The sequence below is a fragment of the Abrus precatorius genome, unplaced genomic scaffold (genome assembly GCF_003935025.1).
Source record: "Abrus precatorius isolate BTA unplaced genomic scaffold, Abrus_2018 Scaffold2, whole genome shotgun sequence".
Taxonomy (NCBI): Eukaryota; Viridiplantae; Streptophyta; class Magnoliopsida; order Fabales; family Fabaceae; genus Abrus; species Abrus precatorius.
Genome location: NW_020874362.1, coordinates 19,252,192 through 19,279,658, shown reverse-complemented (window position 1 = coordinate 19,279,658; position 27,467 = coordinate 19,252,192). Strand labels below are relative to the sequence as shown.

At 34.0% G+C, this 27,467-nt stretch overlaps 1 protein-coding gene across 1 annotated transcript; it reads left to right on the top strand.

The window, feature by feature from the left end:
- The first annotated feature begins 729 nt into the window (after positions 1-729).
- On the top strand, positions 730-22,130 carry LOC113858470 (ATP-dependent 6-phosphofructokinase 5, chloroplastic-like). The gene is made up of 13 exons (XM_027491138.1): positions 730-1,299; positions 1,414-1,504; positions 6,200-6,273; positions 7,921-8,032; positions 8,453-8,548; positions 8,674-8,775; positions 8,893-8,967; positions 9,331-9,471; positions 9,581-9,697; positions 9,780-9,884; positions 10,012-10,092; positions 16,639-16,767; positions 21,635-22,130. The coding sequence occupies exons 1-13, from the start codon at positions 998-1,000 to the stop codon at positions 21,800-21,802; spliced, it is 1,593 nt and encodes a 530-aa protein (XP_027346939.1). The 5' UTR covers positions 730-997; the 3' UTR covers positions 21,803-22,130.
- The last annotated feature ends 5,337 nt before the right edge of the window (positions 22,131-27,467 follow it).

Here is a 27,467-nt window from a genome sequence, read left to right as displayed (position 1 = left end):
GTTAAGAGATACTAAAATTGTTCCTAGCAGCAAATTAAATAATTTTTCATCCTTTATTCACTACAAATTTTACAAACATCACTATATCATAAAATTAATTTTATGATACCTTATTAGTGATGTTAGAGTTCCCCCAATTGATAAATATATGAAACAAAAATTAATTAATTAAATTGATGAGTTATGAAAAACACAACTAACAGAAAATTTTTAAATTTGAAAGAAAAATTAAGCATAAAAGGAGATGAGACTTGTAGATTAGATATAGATGTTGGATCCGATCATCCCTAGTATTGGAATGAAAGGAAAGAAAAAACCCTTTCTAAAAGGTGGATTGCTTGTTATCACTTGGGTAGAACATGTATTTGAGTTGATCCAACTTTATAACCTAATATGTTCATCATTTCCAATTAATTGGTTGATTCAATCAGTTTTTATAACATTGGCTCACGTATGCAAATGCTCCTAAAGTGAAGAAAAAATGATAATAAGATATCTGTATAATAAAATCTTATAAATTCTCATTTAAAATGAATACGGTAAGATAAGAAAAGATCATATAGCACAAAAATTGAATAAAAATATAATATTATTTATTTTTAATTCAAACTCTTTCATAAAATAAAATTTACAAAAATAAATAATAAAAATATAATATTAAATAAAAGTTTTAGAATTATGTAAACTCCGAACAAATTAATTTTAATATGTGTTTAATTTGAGAAAAATATTCCGCTAAAATAAATTGAGAAAAACGTTAATGGGATCAAACTTTCTCTTTCCATGTAACTATTTGACTATGGTGTCGTCCTCGGTTTCTCAAGTCAAACCTAAACTTGCTTGTCTCTGACTCTCTCTCTCTCTCTCTCTCTCTCTCTCTTATTCCTCGTTCCCTCCGACGATCCTCTAACGTTGCTACCTTCTCCTGCGCTTGCATTCTCCATCACTCTCTCTAAGGTTTCAGATTCTCCACACTTGCGAAGGAAATTTCAGTTCGATGGGTTCCATCTCGCACGTGATCACCACCACCACCAACCCCACTCTCACTCACCTAACTCTCACGCGCTCCCACTTGAGTTCCAGAGTCCTCCCACTGCCACGCGCCAGAGTCGCCAAGAAAGCTGGTGTCTTTGCGGAACATAGCAAGCGAAGCTCCATTTCCACCGCCATCGATTTCAGCGACCCTGATTGGAAAACCAAGTTCCACGAAGACTTCGAGGCCCGTTTCAGACTCCCCCATATCACTGACATCTTCCCCGATGCTCCTCCAATTCCTTCCACGTTTTGTCTCAAAATGAGGTTCTTTCGTTCGTTGCTCTTGTCTCCTCTGAAGTAAATTAAAGCTTACGTAAAATGGAACCTGTTTGATTGTTTGTTTGTTTGTTAATTGTTAATGCGTTTTGTCTGTGATAGAACTCCGATTGATAAAGACTTTCCTGGTCATTATTCTTCCGATGAAGAGTGGCATGGTTATATTAATAACAATGACAGAGTACTTCTTAAGGTGCGATGCTTTATATATTCATCTCTTAATGTTGAAAGGAATTTAATTCATCGGGAAGAGTTAGGTTAATCGACAGCTGCTGATTACTTGGGCTTGTGCCATTTTATGTTTTCTTTGTTCGTGATATGTGGGCTTTTCGGGTTGCTTTCGCTATTTTTTAGTCAAATTAACTGTGTTTATGCACATATTTGGTTATCACTGCTATTTGATTTGCGTGAATTAAGACTGTTTAAATTATGGTGTTTTAGGTATAGATGAAGACAGTAGAGGAAAGAGAGATAAAAGAAGATGAAAAACGCTGAATTGATATTAATTGAGATGTATTAGAATCGGATGGGATGTTCACCAAGCCTAAAGGATTGATCCTTATCTATCTTTAAAATGAGGAAACAAGTCACGAGAGAGGAAATAAGGTAACCAATCTTAAGAGATAATGAGAAAATAGGGAAACTAATCCTGGAGCATAATCTAAGATATGGTAACATATGTTTGGATATTTCATATAATCTAATCGAGACCTTAAGTTGTGCTTCCTGGTTACAGTTTGGAAAGCTGTTCACTCTCACACTTGATAACAGAATTAAGAACAATAGAAGAAGAAGAATAAATTTGTCATATAAATCTTGATATTATTGAAAGATGAAAATGATACAGTACCATAAGTCAGAACTGAAAATATCTATTTGTAGACTGTTTATTCTTCAGGCATAACCAACTTTTAACTAATTTTTTATTTCTTGACACCCCCTGCAAGCTGTGGTTGGTAGATATCTACCATGTGCAACTTGGATACTAACAACTGAAACCATGAAGGAAGAAGGCCCTTTGTGAGCAAATCTGCTGTTTGTCCAGATGTGGAGATAGGCTTTAGTTTCATCCCACCCTTATGACATTTCTCATGAACTACATTACAATCTATCTCCAAGTGCTTTGTCCTCATGAAACACAGGATTTGCAGCTATGTACAATGCAATATTGTTATCACAAAACAAAACTGGTTGTTTGTCACAGTCTATGTGAAAGATCTTTCAGCAAAAATATTAATCATTGTAGCTCACAACAGATAAGTGCATTGCAGCAGTTGATTGTTTCTTAGTTTTCAAACAGATAAGAGAATCACCTAGGAAGAAGCATTGACCACTAACTGATTTTCTAGTATCTTGACACCATCCCCAATCAGCATCAGAAAAACCTTGCAAATGTAGTGAAGATAAACGACAAAAGAAAATGCCTTTGCTAGGGCATCCTTTAAGGTAATGCAGTACCCAGTGAGCAGCCTTAAAATGTGCCATTGTCGGTTGAGAAAGAAATTGATTCAATTGTTGTACAGCAAAGGTATGTCAGGTTAGGTGGTAGTTAAGTACAACAGCTTGCCAACCAGTCTTTGATAGTGTGGAATATCATCATACATAGAACCTTCATCTTGATACATAGTCAACACCCTTTGTTTGAGCGTACCCGTTTGCTACCAATCTTGCCTTGTAAAGCTCAATAGTACTATTTGCTTGTCTTTTGATTTTGTAAACCCACTTGCTATCAAAATCCAAGTTTTGTTCATATCCAACGTGCTTAATTAATTTTTCGTAGCTTCAACCCAATTAGGATCTCTACAAGTTTTAGCATATGTTTCAAGTTCAGAATTAGATGGAAGTGATAAAGCATAAGCACGATGTGAAGATGAGAGGGGCTCAATTGATAAAAAGGAAGAAATTAGATAAGGTGTGATGTGTGGCAGTAGAGTTGCAATAATAGTCAATGAAGTGCTTTGGCTTGTGTGTTATTCGAGAGGATCTTCTGTGGGCAGGGCTTGGCAAAGAATGGAAAGGTGAAGCTGCTTGAGAATTTGTGATTGAAGGAGAAATTGAAGGTTCTACATCAGGGTCATGTGAAGTGTTATCATGATTACGCATTGTAGAACCCAAGTATTGCCAAATTTGTTGAGCGACACCATTTTGCTGAACCTCACTAGGAAATATGAGCTCATGAAATTCAGCATGGCATGAAACAACAATCTCCTAAGTGGATAAATCATAAGCAATATATCCTTTCATTCCTGGTTTATAACCAAGGAATACACATTTATGCACCCAAGGAGCAAACTTAAACCTATTTATTCCAGAAGTAGAAATGTAGTATAAACAACCAAATATCTTAAGTTCGTTAAGGCATAGCAGTTTACTGTGTAATAGTTGATAAGGTGATTTGTCATCCAGCAAATGTAGATAAACAACATGAGCAACAGTATAACTCCAGAAAGTGGGAGGAAGCTTAGATTGTATAAGCAATGCTTGAACTATATTGAGAATGAATTGATGTTTGCATTCAACACATCCATTTTGTTGTGGACTTTCAACACAACTTGTTTGATGATGAAGTCATTTGCTGAGATAATATTGCGGCATAACAAATTCTTGCTTGTTGTCACATTTGCAGTTTTGATTAAGCTATTAAATTGCCTTTCCAAAGCAAGAAACTGTTGAACATAAAGCTGAACTTCAGACTTACCTTATAGTAACACAACTGAAGTAAAATGACTGTAATCATCCACAATTGTTAAAAAATATCTATGATTATTATGTAAAGAACTAACATGAAATGGACCTCAAATATCCATATGCAATAATTCAAAAACCTGAGATGCGAGACTAGGATAAAATTGAAGCTTCTTTTGCTTAGCAAAATGACATGTCACAAAATGCATCTTTATTTATTTCAATTGAAGGAAAATCCTTAGAAAGCATAGCAGGCCTATTAGTAGAGACATGACCAAAACAAAAATGCCACAAGCCACTCTTAGGAAGAGAAACAGAACTATTAATGAGATGTACATAGGAAAATTTATAATGAACAGTAGAATCAAACTTAAGGTAATATAATCCATTATGTAGCTCACTCAAACCAACCATCTTCATACTCTGGTCCTGTATTGAACAAAAATCACCACTAAAGATTAAATTGTATTTTGCATTTGAGTCAGCTTGGAAATTGAAACCAAATTGAAACTGAATTGGGGAATAAACAATACACTTGCCAATGTTAATTTCTTTGTTTTGTGTATAGTGCCACTTTAGCCTGCAGTAATAATGCTTCCATTTGGTAATTACATAAATAGGGTTAATTTTTCTGTAAGAAGTGAACCAATTAATTAAATTACAAATATTATTGGTTGCTCCCAAGTCTATTATCCAGGACTTAGAAGCAGAAATAGTACAAGTTAGACATAGACTACCTTCTATGTTTTGAGTTTGACCGAACACTGAACAAACTTGATTGATTGGAGAATCTCATTTGCTTTTGGTCTGCTACAAAAGAGCTAAGAGTCCTTTGTATTGTTCATGTGTAAGTATTGGAGCTGAGTCTTTTGTGAATGAGTCATCACTATTTCTTGCTTCCTCTTGATCAACAATAGCATTATTTATTATTGAATTACCTTTAAACTATGATCCTTGTGGAAATCCATGCTTCTGATAACACGTCCACGGTGTGGCATGATTTTCCACAATGTGTACACATTTTTGTGGTTTTACCTTGTAAAATCATTCTCCTTCTGGTGCTCCAATAACAACTTGCGGTTTAGTTTCTGGACTTAAACCATCTTTTGTATTGAATTATCATGGAAAATACTCTATTTAAAGGAGGAAACAGATCCATAAAAAGAATTTTTTATCAACCAATACCAAATTTGTCATTTAATCCCATAAAAAATATCATAATACAATCTTCTCGAAATTCTTTTCCTGCTTGCAAAGCACCGCATCCACACTTGATTGTACAGGTGCAAGATGGTAAGAGTCTGAAATTCTCTAGTTCTTCCTAAAGTAACTTGAATTCTGTGAAGTAATTTGTAATAGATAGGGGATTCTGTTTAAATGCATACAGTTCTTGTTGAAGTTCTGCAATTTGAACCTTGTCTCCCTGAGAAAATTGTTCACTTAAATCTTTCAAAACCTGTGAGGCTTGATCAACAACAATAAAGCTCTAAGCTATGGAAGGGGTAACTGAACTCAGCAGCCAAGAATGAATTAGATTATTGCATCTCTCGCAAACTTGGATAAAATTTCTCTGGAATAGGAATGGTATCATCCAAGAATTCGAACTTATTCTTAGAAATTAACGCTTGTTTCATGGATTTTGCCCATGCATGATAATTGTTGCCTGTGAGGACTGGATTCACAAGAATACTTGTTGGATTCTCATTCGAATGAACATAATACAGAGAAAACTGATTTTGCGATGGATCAGAAACTAGATTCTGAGTTTGTGCACCATGATTTTGACTTGAATTCCCTTGGGCCATTGAGAAAGATTTGCACAGCAGAGATCCAATGGATCTATACCATAACAGAATTAAGAACAATAGAGGATGAAGAATAAATTCCTCTTATAAATCTTGATATATTGAAAGATAAAAATGGTACAGTACCATAAGTCAAAACTGAAAATATCTATGTATAAATTGTTTATTCTTTAGGCATAACAAACTTCTAACTAATTTTTTATTTCTTGACACTTGAACTAGTTCATTCAGTTTATGCATGCTTTTTAACTTATCCTTGCATTGGTATGTCTTCTGTAGACAGCATATATAGTTGAGTTGCAGTGCAATGCTAATGTTGGATATTGATTGATGCTCCATTCCATTGATTTTTATAATCATGTGGCACTATTAACTTTCTGTTTGCTTTTGTCTTTCAGACAATATACTATTCTTCACCTACGTCTGCTGGTGCTGAGTGCATTGATCCTAATTGTACTTGGGTGGAACAATGGTAAAGCACTTGATTTCCCAAAAATTAAAATGAAATATAATGATTGATTAAACTTATAATAGTCAATTAGATATGATTGTTTCTATTTTGCTGTGTACTGTCTAGATTTGATATGTTCGACAGGGGTTGTGTGTTCAATAGGTGGCACTGAAAACTTTATCATACTAATTTTTTTTTTAAAGTTCCATTTAAATTTTGAGAAAATTTAGGGTTGAGAATTTAATGCCCCTTTCTTGCTGCATATAACCATGATGATTATGATGGTTAAATCAATATCATTGTGCCTGCTCATAACCATTCAATTACTCTTAACCTTTGATGTTTTCTTGCATGTTTTTGCTAGAATTTTGTGCATCTTTCTCAGTTGTTAGAATTTTGTGATTGTTTAGGAATGTCTAGATACAACAGCTAAGCCTTATCTCACTAGGTGAGATTAGCTACATGAGTTAATCAGTTCTATTAGGCTTTATCGGTAACAAAATTCTCCATGACATAAATATAAAATGATTCCTTCTATTTTTTTCCTTTAGTCTTAGTGGATTTTCTTTAATTTGATCCACCTTTTTCTCATTTGAGCTTCTATTGGTCCTCTTCTTTTTAGGCAAACTACTTAGGCCAGTTTTCATAATTATCTAAATGGTTGTTCCTTTAAATTTTTATTAGATGCATTCATTCTTAAACCTATATTTCTTGTTTATCCACTCATCAATATCAGATCTATCATCTTGCTATTGCTACTCTTATTTGCTTTTCTTAGCACTTCATGGCTCAACATTCACTACCCTAAAGCATAGTAGGCCATATAGTTATCCTACGGTCTTTTCCTTTGAGTTTGTTACACACTTTGTGGTTACAAAATTATTTCTGAAGTAGTTCTCCTTTTGATTCACCCTACCTGAATTCCATACATGAAATCCCCATCAATCTTCCCATCACTTTGTAATATGTATCTCCAACTTGTTGTATGATGTGATCTCCAATTTTCACCTCCAAAACATTGCTGACTGGCATCTTACAGAGTTTCATTTTAAACACTCTTTTATTGTATTGGCATCTCAAAGTTTTTACTTGCAAGGTTGCCTAATCCTACTATTAGTGTATAACACTATGCGGTTCTTTTCTGATATGATAGGCAATACTGAGATATTACTTCACAAATGCATATATCTTATTTTGGTGCTTAATATTGGCTTGGAGAAAATAACACAAATTGTACAAATTTGTTTGGTTGGCATCTGAAAATTTGATACACTATTTGCTAACTGTCAAATAATGATTCCAAAACGGTCAGAATTGTTGGACATTAGGATGTGGAAATCACAATCACTTTTGAGGGTCTTGCAAAGGACACTAGTTAAGGAATAAATAAACAGAAAGTTTTTATTGAATATCACATTGGGGGTGCATTAGAAGCCGGGAGAAGTGCATCGTTAAACTTTTCAATAAAAAGTTTCCACTTTTGATGCACTGGATAGCACTTGCTCAGTTTACTGCTTTTCTAGTAACAGTAATTATTTTTTTTCTTTTAAATTCAAATAGTTGTTTTTCTTCTAGTTTCTTGTTTCAACTTTTTGTTTGCCTTGGTGATGTGTATACAATGTCATTTTCTAATACTAGCGATGCTAAATGCTTCTGCAATCATTTTAGGGTTCATCGAGCTGGGCCTCGGGAAAAGATATACTACAAACCAGAAGAAGTCAAGGCAGCAATTGTTACTTGTGGTGGACTATGCCCTGGTCTGAATGATGTCATCAGACAGGTTAGTTTCTGATTACATTCTTTCATATTGTTTTGGCTTTTTTGTATTGAATGGAATAAAGCCTAGCTGGTCCTCTGGAAGTTAAGTTAGTGAAAAGTTATTAGATATTAGTAAGTCTTTAATTTGTGTTGATTATATCTCCTGACTATTACTATTAATCAGTCACTAAATTTTCTGGGCATTAAAATGCTAGTGCCTAACATGTTGCTAATTGTTGAAATGTATTCTTTGCTTTCATGAACTGTCTTAAATATGTCATAAGCTTCCTCCCCTTTTGCATTTAGGTATAAAATTCTAAATCGATTTGTATCATGTAGGGTAAGATGTTCCTATTTAAGCTCTCTCTTAAACTTAGTTCTAGTTATTTTGGTCACTGTATTATTTCTCAGTGTAATTGCTTCAGCTATTATTGTCCTGCAGATTGTAATCACCCTTGAAATATATGGTGTAAAAAAGATTGTGGGGATTCCTTTTGGTTATCGGGGATTTTCTGACAATGAATTGACAGAAGTGCCGGTAATCTCATTCTTCCCTTGCTGATTTTGGTGTAAGATCAGTTGATTCATCTAAAGATATAGTCTATAGAATGAGTTCTTCCTCATTAATCTTACTATATATATATATTGGGTTTTCATTTGCAGTTGTCAAGGAAAGTAGTGCAGAATATTCATCTTTCAGGTGGAAGCTTGTTGGGAGTGTCACGAGGAGGACCTGGAGTCGGTGATATTGTGGACAGTTTGGAGGTGGTGGATTGATCTGATCTTAAAAACTGATTAATGATTTCACAGATATGGCTTTTATGATACGAGGTGGTAATTTGTGTGATGTACATTCTCCGATATGCATATTATTGATTTCAGGAAAGAGGGATTCACATGCTTTTTGTATTGGGTGGAAATGGCACACATGCTGGTGCCAATGCTATTCACAATGAGGTTGTTAATCCGTGAACTTTTTATCACTTGATTATGTTAATATGTACCACTTCGAAATCAACTAAGAAAATGGTCAGAATACTCCTTATAAAACACAATTCTCATTTTCTATGCTAGGCTTTAGAGTTCAGTTAAGGCCAGCCAAATTTATGGAAAGTTGTGTTCAAATTGGCTTGACTTACTGTGCCTTTTTATCCTTGTTCAGTATTTGGTGTTGACATTAAGCTGTCTGTTGATATTCTGTTATTTAACATGCAAATTATGGGTGATATTGTAAGATGTTCAACAATTTTAGAAAATGTTTTACGCCTGTCATGCAAATTTGTGGTTCTTTCATGAACTGAGATTTTTTGTTTTTTGCAGTGCCGCAAAAGACAGCTTAAAGTATCTGTAATTGGAGTGCCCAAAACTATTGACAATGATATTTTATTGATGGACAAAACTTTTGGCTTTGATACTGCTGTTGAAGAAGCACAAAGAGCAATAAATTCTGCATACATTGAGGTATTTTGTCTCTTATTCCACATCATGTGGACTTGGATCGTTGATAGTTTCTAGTCAGTACAATTGTACATGTTAAAATATTTACATATTTTCCCTTATCTTTTATTAGGCACATAGTGCATATCATGGAATTGGGATTGTGAAATTGATGGGCCGTAGCAGTGGATTCATAGCAATGCAGGCATCCCTGTCTAGTGGACAGGTTGACATATGCCTGATTCCTGAGGTATATATGATAAAAGTTAGTTGGATGGTCTCATTTTCATCTTATGCCTATGAACTTATTGTAGCTTTGACATGGTTCCAAGGTACCTTTCAATTTTCATGGACCTCATGGAGTATTGAGTCATCTCAAGTACCTTTTAGAAACAAAGGGATCAGCTGTAGTTTGTGCTGCAGAAGGAGCTGGACAGGTGATATAGTTCATTCAATCAATGCGACATTAACAAATTAGCAATATTTTCATTAAATCTTTGCTCTTGTTCTTTGAAGCCTTTTTCAAACGTAAAAGTTTAAACTTGCTTACCGATTCTTATGCAGAATTTACTCCAAAAGACTAATGTTACAGATGCTTCTGGAAATGTTGTATTTGGAGATATTGGAGTATATATTCAACAAGAGGTTTGTATTATACTTATAAATAGGTTGACACTTGATGATAGAAAGGAAATATACTTTTTTAATTGTTATACCTAGTAAATTTTGAAACAAATATGAAGAAAGAGCATCTAAACTGGCTAGAATTACTATCAAATTAGTGAAACACTAGCTCAATGTATGTGGATTATAGCTAATTTTCAATTTCTTCATGTTCTTAACCAATCTGTATTTTAGATTATCAATCTATGACTCTCTTTCTGATTTTGGTCTCTGACTAATCAAAACTGAACATTTATTTTGTAAATATTCATGTTCAATTTGAAGCCATAAGAAGTGAAGTCCTTGAAATGAAGGATGATGCTATCTATAAAGCATAAATTTCCACATTTTAAGTCAACAATTATGTAACTCTGATTGCATGAGTAGAATGTTCAACTTAATATCTTTCCATTTGTTTGTGATGATGCTACATTTAAAAGTTACTATTTTGTAACAATCAACTCTTTGCTCTTACGCATAATGTTAGGATCCTAATTGAAAAGTAGGAGACTTGAGTCCCACATGGGAAGTATAGGATTCCAATGTGGGATTTATAAGATTTTGGGTTCTCCTGCTACTATAGCTAGCTTTTATGGTATGGTTCTTCCAAGGTTCTTATCAATTGGTATCAAAGCCTTTCACCATGTCTCCCCAATTGCAAACGAGTGGTGCAAGTGGTGAAGCTAACATTGTAGTGTTCGCCCAGGACTAGTCAATGGGGCTATTGCACAGCCAGCCCACACGAGCACTGTGGCTGCGGAGTGTGGTGGTATGTTAGGATCCTAATTGCAAGATATGAAATGTAAGTCCCACATTGGAAGTATGAGATTCTAATGCGGGGTTAATAAGGCTTTGGGCTCTCCAACTACAATAGCTAGCCTTTGTTGTATAGTTCTTTCAAGGTTCTTATTACATAATAATTTTTAGAAAGAAGGGAAAGTTTTCGCCAAAAAAATCCTATTCTCAAAGCTTAGATGCTGTAACATAACATAAAAGATAAAACAGCTCATGATAGTGCTTTTTTCTTTTTCGTACTTTGATAGATTCAAACATTTATATTGTAGGAGAAAGAAGACTAGTCAGGAAATAAAAGAGTAAATAACCAATTCTGTTAATAGTGGACAGCTGGCTCTTTTACCAATATAAATAAGGGCCAAAGATAGTTAGGACTTCAGTTTTTTCAGTTGGAATAGAATAGACTGGTCTAGAGAGTGAGGTCTCTCGAATTACCTCAAGTTATTGGAATCTTGTAACAATTCTTCCTATTCCTAATCTGTACTACATTGGTGTAGAATTGGGAATTAGGTTCAGCAATAAAGAAACATTCTTTCATATGCAGTTTAACATTTGGTTCTATCAACTGGTATCAATGCACTGATCCTGGTGCTAAACGACGATCTTGGGGGAAATTGATGCATGGGAAGAACAAGAATGGAGGCAAGGGTCAAAAGCTTGGAGTGCACACTGCACGATATTGGAGTCGAGATCGTGATTTTCAAGAAAATGTGCAAGACGAAAGATTGTAGAAGTTGGAGATATGATTTCAAATCTCATAGAAGTTGTAGGGGAATTGTCGCGGAGGAATCAAGGTCATGGAAGAGATCACAGTAAAGAAAGAGATCGCAGTCACGGAAGAGATCAAACAGCGGGAAATTCAGATTCTTATTCAGAATGAGAGCGACCGAGTCTGACAAAAAATATGCAATGGCAAAAACTCGAAACTCCTATTTTTACAGGTGACGAGGCATATGGGTGGACGAATCATTTAGAGAGATATTTTCAGTTGAGGGGAGTCCAAGTAGAAGAAAGGATGCAGGCGGTTATGGTAGCAATGGAAGGAAAGGCATTGAATTGGTTTCAATGGTGGGAATCTTGCAATCCCAATCCTACGTGGGATTCATTCAAAACAGTGGTAGTAAGGTGATTTCAACCAACGATGATGAAGAACCCTTTCAAAATTTTGCTTGGGCTGAAACAAACAGATTCAGTGGAAGAGTTTGTCGAACAATTCGAGAAATATGCAGGTTTCTTGAAGGGAATTAATCAGGACTATTTGGTGGGAATTTTCTTGAACAGTCTTAAAGAGGAGATCAAAACAGAGGTAAAATTGCACAAACCCGACAATTTGGCAGAACTAATGATGAAAACCCAAATAGTGGAGGAAAAAAATCAGGTTACAATGAAAGCAGCAACACAAGGGAACAAGACAGGTAATTCGTTCAGGTCATACACTGGGACACAAAGTTATACCGGAGAAACAGGGATGCAATCATCAAATTTCAGCAACAATAAAGGGAAGGGGGAGAGTTCTGACATGGCAAGCAGCATTGGCAGTAACAATCAAGGAGGGAACTGAAACAGAGGTGCAGCTTTTAAAAAATTGACAGATGAAGAAATGCAAGATAAGATTAAAAAGGGATTATGCTTTCAATGTGACGAAAAATTTGGTCCGAACCATGTATGCAAAAATAAACAATTACACATGATGCTTATAGAGGAACAGGAACAGGGGGGACAGAGACAGTGATGGGGTTGGAATGGGAAGAAGAGGAAGAAAAAGGGGCTGACGATGGCTGGTTTGACGTCTAGAAATTCTTAGAAGGTATGGGGAAGGATAGGGGAGGAGAAGGTGATAATCTTGATAGATTGTGGAGCTTCCCACAACTTCATATCCCCTGAATTGATGAAAAGATGCAATCTAGTCAAAGAAGAAACTCTTCCCTATATGGTGGAGGTAGAAGATGGACACAAGGTGAAATGTCAAGGGGTCTGTAAAGGGTTTATACTGGAGTTGCAAGGATTAAAAATTAATCAAGATTTCTTCCTGTTTAAGCTTGGGGGAGCAGACTTAGTTTTGGGGCTGGAATGGTTGGCTAGTCTAGGAGAAGTTAGAGCTGATTTTGGCAAGTTAACTCTGACTATTGGGCAGGGACAGCAACAAGAATTCTAGTAGGAGATCCAACCTTGTCCAGAACCAAAACCTCAATGAAGATGATGATGCAAGAATTGAAAGGAAGAGGAGAAGGGTATTTGGTGAAATTAGTAAAAACTAAACATTCAGAGGAAACAGAGGCCATCCCTACATTCATTGAGGAAGTGTTGCTGCACTACAACGATTTATTTCAGGATCCAAAGGGCTTACCTCCCAGCAGAAACCATAATCATGCTATATATTTGAGAGAAGGAGCATCTATACTGAATATAAGGCCATACCATACTGATACCCTCATTATCAGAAAAATGAGATAGAGAAGCTAGTGCAGGAGATGTTGAAGGCAGGGATTATAAGGCCTAGCATTAGCCCATATTCTAGTCCTATTATTCTGGTGGAAAAAAAAAGATGGAGGGTAGAGATTTTTTTGTAGATTATAGGGCTCTGAATAAGGTCACAATCCCCAATAAATTTCCAATCCTTGTTATAGAAGAATTATTAGATGAATTAGCAGGAGCTACATTATTTCCTAAGCTAGAGTTGAAATCTGGTTATCATCAGATTCTAATGAAAAAGATGTGGAGAAGACTGCTTTTTGAACACATGAAGGCCACCATGAATTCTTGGTGATGCCGTTTGGTTTAACGAATGCACCATCCACTTTTCAAGCTCTCATGAATGAGGTACTTCAACCCACTGTTGCGCTGCATTTGTCCCATTTGGAAGAGGTATTGCGGGTATTACAAGTACACAAATTGAAGGTGAAGAAGAAGAAATGTACATTTGGGCAGCAAAGTCTAGAATATCTAGGCCATATTATTTCAAAGAAAGGTGTCTCGGCAGATCCAAAAAACGTGGAAGCAATGTGGCTTTGGCCCATTCCTAAAGATCTCAAATGTTTATGGGGATTTTTGGGTTTAACGGGTTATTACCGAAGATTTGTGCGTGGTTATGGAAAAATCGCTCAACCTTTGACTCAGTTATTGAAGAAGGATGGCTTCAAGTGGAGTAGAGAAGCACAAATGGCTTTTGAGGAGTTGAAAACAGCAGTAACCCAGCTACCTATTTTGGCAGTCCCTGATTTTGGGAAACCTTTTGTTGTGGAGACCAATGCTTCAAGTAAAGGTTTAGGAGCTGTCCTGTTACAAGAAGGTAAACCTTTAGCCTTTTGGACTCGAGCACTATCTAAGAGAGGGCAGAATAAGTCAGTTTATGAAAGGGAATTGATAGCAGTGGTGCAAGCTGTGCAGAAGTGGGGGCACTACTTAATGGGCAATCGTTTTATCATTGTTACGGACCAAAAAAGTCTCAAATTCCTTACTGAACAAAGATTACTGACAGAGGAACAGTTTAAATTGGTCTCTAAATTAATCGGATATGATTTTGAGATTAAATATAGGCCCGGAAAAGAAAACTCCACCGCAGATGCACTTTGCAGGAAACCCATGTTTTCAACAATGACACTGTTGCAATTTGATGAATGGGAGAATTGGGATAAAGAAGTTCAGAAAGATGCTCGCTTACAAGCAATAATGCAGGAGTTACTAGTTGACCCCAATACAAATGTTGGGTACACCATGAGAGGCAGCAAATTTTACTACAAGGGAAAACTGGTTCTGCCTAAACAGTTTTTGAGGATTCCAGCCATCATGAATGAACTCCACAGTTCACCAATCGGGGGATATTCAGGTTATTTCAGAACTTTCAAAAGGGTGGCTGGGGTGTTATATTGGGAGGGAATGTGGAAAGATATCAAAGAATTTGTGATGCAGTGTGAGATTTGTCAAAGAAATAAGCACAAGATCCTCTCCCATATAGGATTATTGCAGCCACTGCCTATCCTAACGCAGGTTTGGTCGGACATTTCTATGAATTTTATCTGTGGATTACCCAAGGCTCAAGGTAAAGATACCATCATGGTTGTAGTGGATAGGCTTACTAAATATGCCCATTTTATGGCACTCAGTCATCCATTCACAGCAATGGAGGTAGCTCATACTTTTGTGAAAGAAGTGGTAAAGTTACATGGGTTTCCTTCCACCATTGTCTTTGACAGGGATCAAGTATTTTTGAGTGCTTTTTGGAAGGAATTATTCAAACAAGCTGGCACTAAATTGAACTTTAGCACTGCTTACCATCCTCAATCTAATGATCAAACAGAGGTAGTGAACCACTGTTTAGAAACATATTTACGTTGCATGACAGGGTCTAAACCCAAACATTGGCCTGAGTGGTTGAGCTGGGCAGAATTCTGGTTCAACACTAGTTACAGTGCTTCCACCAAGATGACTCCATTCAAAGTTTTGTATGGCCAAGACCCTCCACTTTTGTTAAAGGGGACTACTATTCCATCTAAGATTGAGCAGGTCAACCAGTTACAAGAGCAAAGAGATGAGATTTTGAAGGAATTGCAGAATAATTTGTGTAAAGCTCAAGATCAAAATAGATTGCAGGCAAATAAACATGGACGTAATGTTTTTCAAGTGGGTGATTGGGTATTCTTGAAATTACAACCCTATAGACAGAGATCTTTAGCTAAAAGGCATAATGCTAAGTTGAGTCCCAGATTTTATGGGCCTTATCAGATTATGGAGAAAATTGGGCTGGTGGCTTACAGACTGCAGCTCCCAGAAAACAGTCATACACATCCAGTTTTTCATGTATCACTCCTTAAAAAGGCTATTCATCCAACTACAACAGCACAGCCTCTACCCCCTATGTTGTCTGCAGAGTATGAACTGGAAGTAAGTCCTGAAAAGCTGTTGGAGACCCGTCAAACTGTGGCAGGTGAAACAGAAGTCCTTATCAAGTGGAAGCAGCTGCCAGATCATGAGAATAGCTGGGAATCAGCTAGCACCATTCAAGACGCTTTCCGAGTTTCACCTTGAGGACAAGGTGGCTCTTTTAGGGGGGATATTGATAGATTCAAACATGTATATAGTAAGAGAAAGAAGACTAGTCAGGAAATAAAAGAGTAAATAACCAATTCTGTTAATAGTGGACAGTTGGCTCTTTTACCAATATAAATAAGAGCCAAAGATAGTTAGGAGTTCAGTTTTTTCAGTTGGAATAGAATAGACTGGTCTGGAGAGTGAGGTCTCTTGAATTACGTCAGGTTATTGGAATCTTGTAACAATTTTTCCTATTCCTAATCTGTACTACATTGGTGTAGAATTGGAAATTAGGTTTAGCAATAAAGAAACATTCTTTTATATTCAGTTTAAAATTTGGTTCTATCATACTTCCTGGTGAGTATGCTTTGGGCGAAATAGAAAGCTAATTCTTGAGTTCATTTTGAGATGAGTGAGACATGAAGTACTTTGAACCTTTCAATATTTAAAACTTTTAATTTTAATTTTCTGATCTGGAGCTTTTTCTGACTATAATTTTTGTTATAAATAAGAATATTCAAATCAAATTTTTAGGTGTACTACAAATATCAAGCATTGTTTGTTGCTGTGGTTTCTGGTGTATATTGTATTATTATTGTATTCCTATGGTGAACAAATGTATGTTCTTTTGTAAAGAAGATACCCACCTTCATTTGAAATTTTTAGTTTACTACATATTTTATGCTGACAAATGTTGTATTTCAGACAAAAAGATATTTCAAGGAGACTGGTGTTCACGCTGATGTGAAATATATTGATCCAACGTATATGATCCGGGCATGTCGAGCAAATGCATCAGATGGAATTCTGTGCACTGTACTTGGACAAAATGCTGTTAGTCATTCTCTCTCTCTTTCTCTCTCTACCTTTTTTATATTGTTACAACAGCATAGAGGTTTGAACATATGACCAGATTCAAACAATAACTAAGCTTTATCTCATTAGGTGAGATTGGCTACATGGATTATGCTATGCCATTGAATTCGGTCAAAAATCAAATTTTCATAAATTTGGTTAATCAAAAAGTCTTTTAATAATGGTCTAAAATTCTTTTGGGTCTCCCTCGACTCCTCTTTATCGGACCAGGAGTCATTGAATCCATTCTCCTTATTGGTGCCTCCAAAGGTCTTCTCTGCACATGACTGAACCACTTTACATAAATTTTAGTCATCTTTTCCACCATAGCTGTTACTCCAATATTCCCACGTATACTATTATTTTGTATCTTGTCCTTTTTGGTTTGTCCACCTTCACATTCTCATTTCTATCACTCCTACTTTGTTTTCGTGTTGTTCTTTTAAGGCTCAACATTCACTCTTATATAAGATAGCTGGTCATATCACAGTACCGTAAAACTTTCCTTTCAACTTAATAGGTACTTTATGGTTACAAATAACTTCTAATGCCTTTCGGTGCTTTAATCACTTGATAAGGTGAAGATTCTGAAATTTAAATTATGTATTGAATTGGCTCAATTGAGCAGATATTACAGCAATGGAAAGTGAGCTCTCAAGTGGCTCAACACCCTAAGTCTGAAATAATTTTCCTAGACCCCATTTCCCTCTGTAATCCCCTTATTTAAGCTGTTATGTTTCCTAAAATCATGCTCCTAGCTACTATACCAGAAAATAACAAAAGGTAACAAAAAACAATAACAAAAGGAAATCCTAAACTACTCAAAACAGAACATAACTTATTTCCTAATTCCTCTCCTATAGTTTTGCCGCTTGTAAACTTTCAAGCCTTCAAGAAACTTGTCTCTAACATCACTCAACATGTATTTTGTGAGTAATATCTTCATTAATGTTCCTATGATTCTATATAATCAATTTCAAGTACCTAAAACTGGAAACTTGTGGTCTAATCATAGTAGTCAATCTAGGATAGCGCCGCAGAGCGGCCGACATAAAAAACGCTATAGCGGCATGGCAGGATGACCGTGCTATTTTGAAGTTCTAAGTATTACCTAATATAAAATTAATATCCAAAATAGAGCAGGAAAATAAATACAGAAAAAGAAATAAAAAAACAAAGAAGGAAATAGAAAACAGATAAGGAAATAAGAAAAAAAAGAATTAGTCCGTCATTGGAAAATGTGCAGGTGTGTTGAATGTTTCATTAGAGATGAAGATGACCGGAAATGTCTGGGTCACGTCTAGTGTTGTTAAAAAACGGTTATGGCGGCGCCATGGTAGAATGGCGTGGCAGATCTTCGTGGCGGCTATTACGTGCATGGCGATAATGACAGCCATGGTGAAAATGAAGGAAATATGTATTTTTGGTAGAAAAATTGAATTTTTTGCAAGTTTGGGCCAGCAACCTGACTCGGTCCAGACAACTCAACCCTAAAGTTAAGGTTTTTTCCTCTCTTCTCCCCGTGATCTCACACTCTCTCCCTCTGCGGTCTCTCTCTCTTTCTCTCTCTCTCTCCTCTCTGCTGGGATCTTTTTCTCTTCTGTTCTGCTGGGTTGCTTGTGTTTCTGTTTTGGGGAAAGGAAGAAACCTTTTTCTATTTTTTTTAAAAGACACCATTTTGATTATTTTTAAGAGTAGAAAGGTCATTTACCCTTGATAAAACATATATTTCATCTTCCTCCACACTCTTTCTCTGCATGAAAAGTTGAAATCTCAACGTGGCAGTTTCTCCCATCCTCACCGACTCACCCACTCCATTTCGCTTGAAAAATCAGCTTTTTTGGCATCTTCTTTGCTTTTCTGTTCATTGGAGAAATTAGCTTTTCCGGCATCTATTTTGCTTTTCTGTTTGAGCTCTATTTTATTATTCAGTGATCATTCTTGCTTTCTGTTTTGCTATTCATCCTTTCTTTTGCTGTTCAAGCTCTGTTTAGCATTTTTTGTTTAATATAACATCCATGTTGCAGTGTTTTTCTCTTTTACAATGTTACTTGGAATGATGATGATGTAATCTTGAGAATTTCTTGGGTATTTATATTAAATTTCTGTGACCTATAATATTTTTTATATATTTTATTATATCTGCCATAACCCGCCATGGCAACCGCTATAACTTCATGGCATTTTTTTTTTTATTTCTGCCATGAGCCTTGATAACATTGGTCACGTTAAAAGCTTCACCGGAGTTGGAGACGATGGGAAAACGTCTGAGTCACATCAGAAGTTCGTTGGAGATGAAAAAAGATAACTAGAGAATGATTCAGTCACGCCAAAAGCCTCATCAGAGATGGAGGACACTAGAAACAAGAGAATGTCGCAGGGAACAAAGATGGGGAAAAACGAACTAGAGAGAACTAAGAGATGAAAATGAAAACTTAGGGATCTCAAGGAAGAAGATAAGATATTAGGAATGTAAAAGGGAGACGAAATTCCAAGATTACCCCATTTAAAGTTGTCCAATGTTAAGGGAGGGCAAAGTCGGGTTTTGGCCAGGGATGAAATAGCAGCTGTTATGGCTGCAATTCTCCTACAATTTGGCCACTATTCATAGCGTGATGGCCACTCCACTGAAACACGACGCTACAAGTTCCTTATAGCAGCGACTTGCCGCTGTGCTCCTCCACAACAGTAGTCTCTATAGCCACTATTGACTACTATGGGTATAATATCATCTCTAATTTTAACTTTCAACACATGATCATCTTGTTTTTTACTAAACATACAATGCATATACTTCTACTCAAGCAAAAACATGTGAATTTTAAAGTCTTCCTCCATAACTCAAGTTTAGCATTAACTTATTTTTTCGAATCCTCAACAAACATTATATCATTTGCAAAGAGTATGCACTGAGGGATAATATTTTGTATGTCATTTGTAAGCACATCTAAAACTAAATTATACAAGAGTTCAAAGTAAAGCCTTGATGTAAACTTATTCCAATTGAGAAGTCCTTAAATACGCCTCTAAAAGTTCTTACACATGTATTTGCCCCCTCATACATGTCTTATACAACCCAAATATATGCTACACGAACCCCTTTCTTTTCTAAAGTCTTTCATAGCACTTCTCTTAATACTCAATTATGTCTTTCTATGTCAATTAAATTATGTGTAAGTCCTTTTGTTTGTAGCGATATTTTTTCATCATCTTTCATAAAAATATATAACTTATGTTGTAAACCTTCCTGCCATAAAACAAAATTGATTTTTTGCAATCTCAGTTTCCTCCCTATTCAATGTCCAATCAGTTTGTCCTACAACTTCATAGTGTGACTCATGAGTTTAATCACTCTATAGTTTGCACAATTTTGGATTTCACCTTTTATTCTTGTATATAGGAACCAAAGTATTCTTCCTCCATTCATTTGACATATTCTTAAATCTCAAAATCTCATTAAAGAGCTTAGTGAGTCAATCCAGCCTTTGTTTTTCCAAACTTTTCCAAACTTCTTTAGGGATATTATCGGAGTCAACCATTTTCCATTCTTCATCCTCTTAAAAACTTTTTTTACTTTTCCAACTCTAATCCTATGGTAATATGTTAAATTTAGATCATTTGCTTGCACTTCTAATCCTCTAAATTTCCATTTGCTCCTTATCCCTTATTAAAAAGTTTATAGAAATATTTCTCCCATCTATCTTTGATGTCTTGATCCAAAACCAAAACTTTTCCTTCTTCATACTTAATACATCTAACTTGATTCAAATCTTTAGATTTTAGTTCTATACTTTTGGCAAATTTATAAATCTTCTTTTCACTATACTTTGTTCTAAGATCTTGATAGAAACTTATAAAAGCTTTAGAACATGTTTCACTCACTGCATTTCTTGTCTCATTTTTTGCCTTTTGATCCCTTGCCCAATTTTCAACATTATTACATGAATGCAAAGTTTTAAAACACATCATATTCTCTTAAACACTTTAATTCTGCCACCATGCAAAGATGCAAACTATCAGAATCCCTTGCCTCTAGCCAACTTCTAGTGGCTTCACTCTTTGCCCGATGGTGCATCTGTACAATGTCAGTTTATTTTTTTAGTTTGCATAAAGTAGTTTATTGGATTTTCATTCTCATCACCATGTGAGAGCTAACTCTTTGAAGATCAAGCAGTTGGAGATTATGTTTATGCTTACATTAAATGTTGAGACTTTAAATATCAATCTGAGTTACTAAGTTCCTGTCTGATTTACTTTGTTTTGGAGAACGATATGAAATCATATAAATATTTCTGAAATTTAGAACATCTGTAATTCAAGCCCACAAAATGTGGAAAATATGCCTAACTATAAGATGTCCCACTGGAACTGATTTGCCATCTTCTTCCCGTATTTAGTGCCTGAATTTGGAAGTTTACTGAGGAATAATTTGCTGGGTTTCTGAGATCATGCTAGTGTGAAACATGAGAGGACCTTGTGTTAGCTTAATTTGCACAATAATTTTCTGTTCTACTTATTTGCAGTTAAATTGGCATTATCTCATATCTTAATCTTACTGCCCTTACCCTTACGATACAACAATATCCAAAACCTTTTGGAAAGTGGTGCTTTTATTTGATTTATCCCTTGTGACCTAAGTTATTTAGTTTGATAACTAGATTGAAGTTTCATGAGAAAGTTTAAACTTGACGCGCTTTGAACCCAAAGCCAATTACTTCCAATTGGTGTTTGTTATTATTGCATACCTCTTTCTTCTAGCACCGAATACAGTCCCGTGTTTCTATCTCAGAAGACATTTCCAATTTTGTTTATCAAACAATAATGATTCACTGCTTTTGCATTGCAGGTTCATGGTGCATTTGCTGGATATAGCGGCATTACAGTAGGCTTATGCAACACCCACTATGCTTACTTTCCCATCCCCGAAGTGATATCTCATCCTAGATTGGTGGACCCTAACAGTCGAATGTGGCATCGTTGCTTAACTTCAACAGGTCAACCTGATTTCATCTGACAAACTACTTGTTCCAATAAATTCAAGAGGCTTGGCAATTCAGGCTTCCAAAGAGTGTACAATAGTAAAGATAGATTCAAAATATCTGGCCAATTTGCCTAACAGGCATGTGAAAATAATATAAAGGATGACATTTCCTCCACATTCGAAAGATTGGTTATTTATTTGTATAGCGTGGCAGTTTCATAGTCCTGCCAACTGCATTCAAATTCAGATTATAGAGGAATCGGTAAGCACTATGTGCTTGATTTTGATCGATTTGTAAGTTGTAACACTATTTAATCGATATTGAAGGGCAAAATTTAATGATAGATGAATTGTTGTGTTTGTAATTCACGCCTGGAATATTGAATGCTGAGGCTAATTTGTGCAAGTTTATTTGCAGAGTGTTTTAAGAATATTTTGGTGCCCATCATGTAAGGTGGCAAAGAAATTTCCTCATGAGTAAGCATGGAGTCGTGAACCAGCATGGTCAAAATACTAACATGGATTTTTCTGTCAACACATTTGGGAATAGGATGCTAAAATCTTCCTTCACAAGCTCATGTTAGCAAATCACTCACTTCACACACACATGGGACATATTTAGAGAAGTTTTTAATGAGATAAGGGATAAATCTTAAGATAATCATGGATGCTCGAAATTCAAAGATGATGATTACATGATCATTTAAAATGCCACATAACTTGATGCTTGAATTTTCTCATGGTATTACAACTAAAGGGTTTTTGTTAGGGGAGGAAAAATATTTTATTTTAAATAAATATATTTAAAATTAATATATTTTAAAATAAAAGATATAAATTGATATATGTATATAACTAAAAACATAATTTATAGTACTATGACAATAAAGTATATGACACGTCTATAAGTTAAAATATTATTTTTTTTAGGATACTAGTAATTTCTAGAAATTTGTATTACATAAAAGAGAGAAATGGGAAGGTATAGGATGAATTTGTGTTTGATTACACAGTTAAACTATCTATTTATAATAATAATTTATAATAAATAAATAATTTTCTACTATCTAGAATCATGCTAAGTATATAGTTATCCTACTTATATAGTTATGTTATTATCTATATTAATCTCAACACTTGCCCTCAATTTGAAGCATTTAAGTTATATATACTAAGCTTGTTACATATATATAACTAATATGAGGCCTCCTCAAGGATTTAATGAAGATATTTGCCGACTGATCATTAAAGTTGATGAATTGTGTAAAAATATTCTCAAATAACATTTTTTCTATAAGTGATAATCTATTTCAATGTGCTTGATCTTCTTTTCATGAAAAAATGGATTTATGAGAATATGAATAGTAGTTTAGTCCAATTATATTAAGGTTATGTATATCTCTAAACTTCAATTCCTTTAGTAGCCAATTGAGTCATATGAGCTGGCTAATGCCATGACTTGATATTCTGATTTGCACTTCATCGTGCAATAATGCGTTGGTTCTTGCTTTTCAAAGAGACTAAATTATCACCAATGAAAATGCAATACTTAGAAGTTAACTTCCTATCTATAGGAGAACCTACCAATTTGCTTTTGAATATCCTACAATTTAAGTATGTTATTTATCTTAATACAAAATATTTTTTTCTTGAAGCTCTCTTGATATATTTTACAATATGACTATCATTCCAATGTTCTTAATAAAGAGAGTTGAGAAATTGACTCACCACACTTACAACAAAAGAGAGATACCAAGATGAGTGATAGTGAGATAATTTAATTTTCTAACAGTTTTTATATTTCTATGTATTTGCAAAAAGCTCACCTTGTCCTAGTTGGAGTTTGATTTTAGGGTCCACAGGGGTGTCACCTTGAAGTAAAATAATTTGACGTAATAATATGGAAAGGGGGGAGTAACCCAGAACTACATAACTTTCATCTAGGATAAAGAGTTAGCAAATGGGGATAAGTGGTCAACTTGTGCCTATGAATTAACGTTAATTGTGTGAAGACATAGTGAGAATTTAATAATATGGTCACTAAGACTAAAATTGAGTAAATTCTAGTGTAACCAAATAAAAAAAAATTGAGAGGGAGTAAGTGAAAGAAATAGTACTTGGGAAGGAAAATAAGAAATTAAAAGAAACACACTTTAATAGACAAAAATTGAGCTTAAATATGACAATAGATTCTAGCCAACTCCAAAATAAATTTGAAGTACATGAGATAGTATTAGGAAAATACTCTTTAAGGACCTGAACACCAACCAAGGTAGATTGACAAAGAGCTTGACTAGAGAGAACCTAAAATGAGATAGGGACCAAAGGAAATGGTGAGAAATCAATAAAATGGGACATGTATACGTAACTTTGATGGAAAACACGATTTTTATATTTTTTATATTTTTTATATAAATATTATCTTTTTATATTTTTATAATAAAGAAACACAATTTTAGAAAGAAAAATTTTTTTATTTTAAATTTGAATCAAAGGAATAAACTATGTAGAAGAAATATTATTTATTTTTTCTATAAGAGGAATGAATTTAAAAACTTATTTTGACTTTTTTTATTTACAATTAAATTAAAAAATAATAATTTGATTTTTATTTTTTAGAAAAAGAAGAAAATTTTGAAATTATTTTTAGTATTTTTAAATTCAAAATTAGATGGAAATTTTTTTTAAAAAGGATATTCTTGATATTTTATAACATGAATTTTTTTTTAAATTTGGACTTGACGGTCAGAGTTCTCACTCTTACATATTTTCTGAGTGCAATAGAAAAATCAAAGTCACATAAATTTTTTTTAATTAAGTTTGGATAAGTTTCAAAGTTTTTTTTTAGAAGAATTATTTTTTTAATTTCTTAGTTTTGAAATAAATTTACCATTGTACATAATTTAAGTTAGCACACAATTACTCAAGAAACTCTTACAATCCAAATAACATCGTTTGGCCTTTGTGTGATTCAAAAAAATTTTAAACTTTCCTTATTTTAAAAATCAATACACCTTTACATGTGATTTAAGTTAGTACACAACTATTCAATAAACTCTTATGATCCAAAGGACATTGAAAGTTGATCTACCACTCTATCAATATCTCTTGGTCATTGCGTGGATTAAAAAATTCTCCTTATTTTTTTATTTTTTTTTTGCTTTAAGAGAAAACATAAAAAATATATTTATTTGTTTGATAAAAAAATGAACAAAAGGGAATCACATTTTCTAGGATTTGTGAAAGGAAAGTAGTTTTAGTGTTTGAAAATTTTTAGCTTTTAGAGTTTGCAAAAAGGATTAGGTTGTTAGGGTTAGAAAAGCAACGGTTTTTAGGATTTGCCAAAAAAGAAGATTTTTAGGGTTTTCTAGCTTTGCAAGAAAAGAAAGATTTGTAGGATTAAAAAAACTTAAGATTTTTTAGGGTTTTTCAAAAAGGTTTTTTTTTTTAATTTGCAAAAGGGGGAGATTTTTAGAGTTAGAAAAAAAGAATTAGGTTCTTAGGGTTTGCAAAAGGAAATATTTTTATGGTTAGAAAAACAAGTTTAGGGTGTTTAGGGTTGGCAAGAAAAGAAAGAATTTTAGGGATTTGAAAAAAAGATTTTTGGAGTAAAAAAATTAGGTTTTTTAGGGTTTGCAAAAAAGAATTGTTTTTTAGGTTAGAAAAAAAAATAGGACTTTTAGGGTTTGGAAAAAAAAAAGGAAGATTTTTATTGAATTAGGTTTTTTAGGGTTAAAAAAATTAAATTTTTTAGGGTTAGAAAAAATTGGGACTTTTAAGGTTTGAAAAAAAATGGAAAGATTTTTAGGGTTAGAAAATGTTTGTTTAGCACTTGCAAAAAAAATTATTTTTAGAGATAGAAAATGTTAGAATTTGGTGTGAATAAATTTATAACAAGAGAGGAACATACAGAATAAATGAAAAACGAAAATAAACAAAAATAATAAGAACTCTTACTTGATCTAGCAGATAAAAGTTTTTCTGTCAACCCCTTTGTGATTGTTTAGGATTCACAATTAGAATTTTGTCCTTCAAGAACATTGCACATAGCATCACTAGTTTCTACGCATTTTGTCAGTCAAAAGACTAGGTCCCTTTCCTATTTCCATATCTCTCGTTCCTATCTTATGGTCTAATTTATCTCGCAACTAAGGACGCACTTATCTTATCAGAACTGTAGGATCACCTCGTATTTAGTACTTTTATGATATTGAAATTCGAGTTAAACTATAGTTCACCCACTTCTGGCTTATCAATTAAGGCAGATCACTCATCTTTCATTTTGATTCATCCCTATCAATCTGGCGATTCTTAGCCAAATACCCATGGATAGATGGCACTTTTGATATCTTTTCTTCAACCCTCTAGGTTTGTTCTTTCTAATTGACCTTAAGAAGCTTTAGGGAACCTCAGTGCTCTCAAGATGATGACTCATTTACCACTCTCTCCTTTTTCTCTGTTTTAAGTATTCTTAGAGCTTTAATTTTTTTTTATCTCCTTGTTTCTTTTTTTCTTTGTTTCTCAGACTCTCATTTGAGTTCTCTATCTTTTTTTTCTCTTTGTCTTTCAAATTCTCCTAATTCTCTCGCTTTTTTTTTCACTTTTTTTTTTATTTTCTGTGCTCTCAAAAAAAGTTCTCCTCTTTTTGAGAATACACTTTCTAATAGCTCAACTCTCTAAACCCTAGATCTCATTTAATATACATTTTTTAGTTTTTTTTTATTTTGATAGAAGACTCCAACTTTCCCAATTACTTATTTTCTAATAACAAATAATCATTTTTTTTCTCCATTTTCTCATCAACTCTTAAAAATTTATAAACTACTTTGATCATTTTCAAATTTGATTTTAAATTTAAAAATTTAAATTTAAAATTTATTTTTATTTATTTTTTTAATCTCCTACAAAATCTAATCATTATATTTAATTTTTAATTCTAAAATTATTTTTTAAAAAAATTTAGATAAAATTGAGTATTCACTAAGTGAATTAAATTATATTGATATAATATAAAATTTCAATTGGCAAAATTATCCCAACAAGTATTATTGGATAAGATTTTATAGGTAATAACATTATATATATTTGACTATTATATGTTAACCAGTTGATTCTAGTGATAATGATACATTACGCTTTTGGAGTAATTCAATATTAACATATATAATACAATTTAGTTTTAATTAATGTCAAGTGTTACGTTTACATTATAAGCTAATACAAAAAAATAAAATAGTTAAGAAAAAATGCATAAGAATAAAATAAAATGACTTTTTTTTTTTTTTGCATAAAAGCTTCTTGGAACTAAAATATGAAAAATATTTATATTTAATAACAAATTTTGTGATTGTATGCTTGTTGTGCAAAAATTATAAGAACTTTAAAAATGGTGCAAGATGGCAATATAATGATGTTGCAAAAAGGAGTAGTTGATTTCTAATATAATACATCAAGATATTCATGTTATAATAATATCTTTAGGTTTTGCTTTAAATGTAACATCCCGAATTTTGTACTATTAATTTTGAAATAGGCTAAGTACATGGTGCAGGGTGTTCTCGCTGTAGCAAGAGGACCTTGGGAGGAAGACGTGAAACTGTCGCCTTCTCGCTGTAGCGAGAAAGTGGCAGTGAGGGATATATTTATGGGTGCAGTCTCGCTGTACGAGGTTCTCGCTGTAGCGAAAGTGTCGCGACTA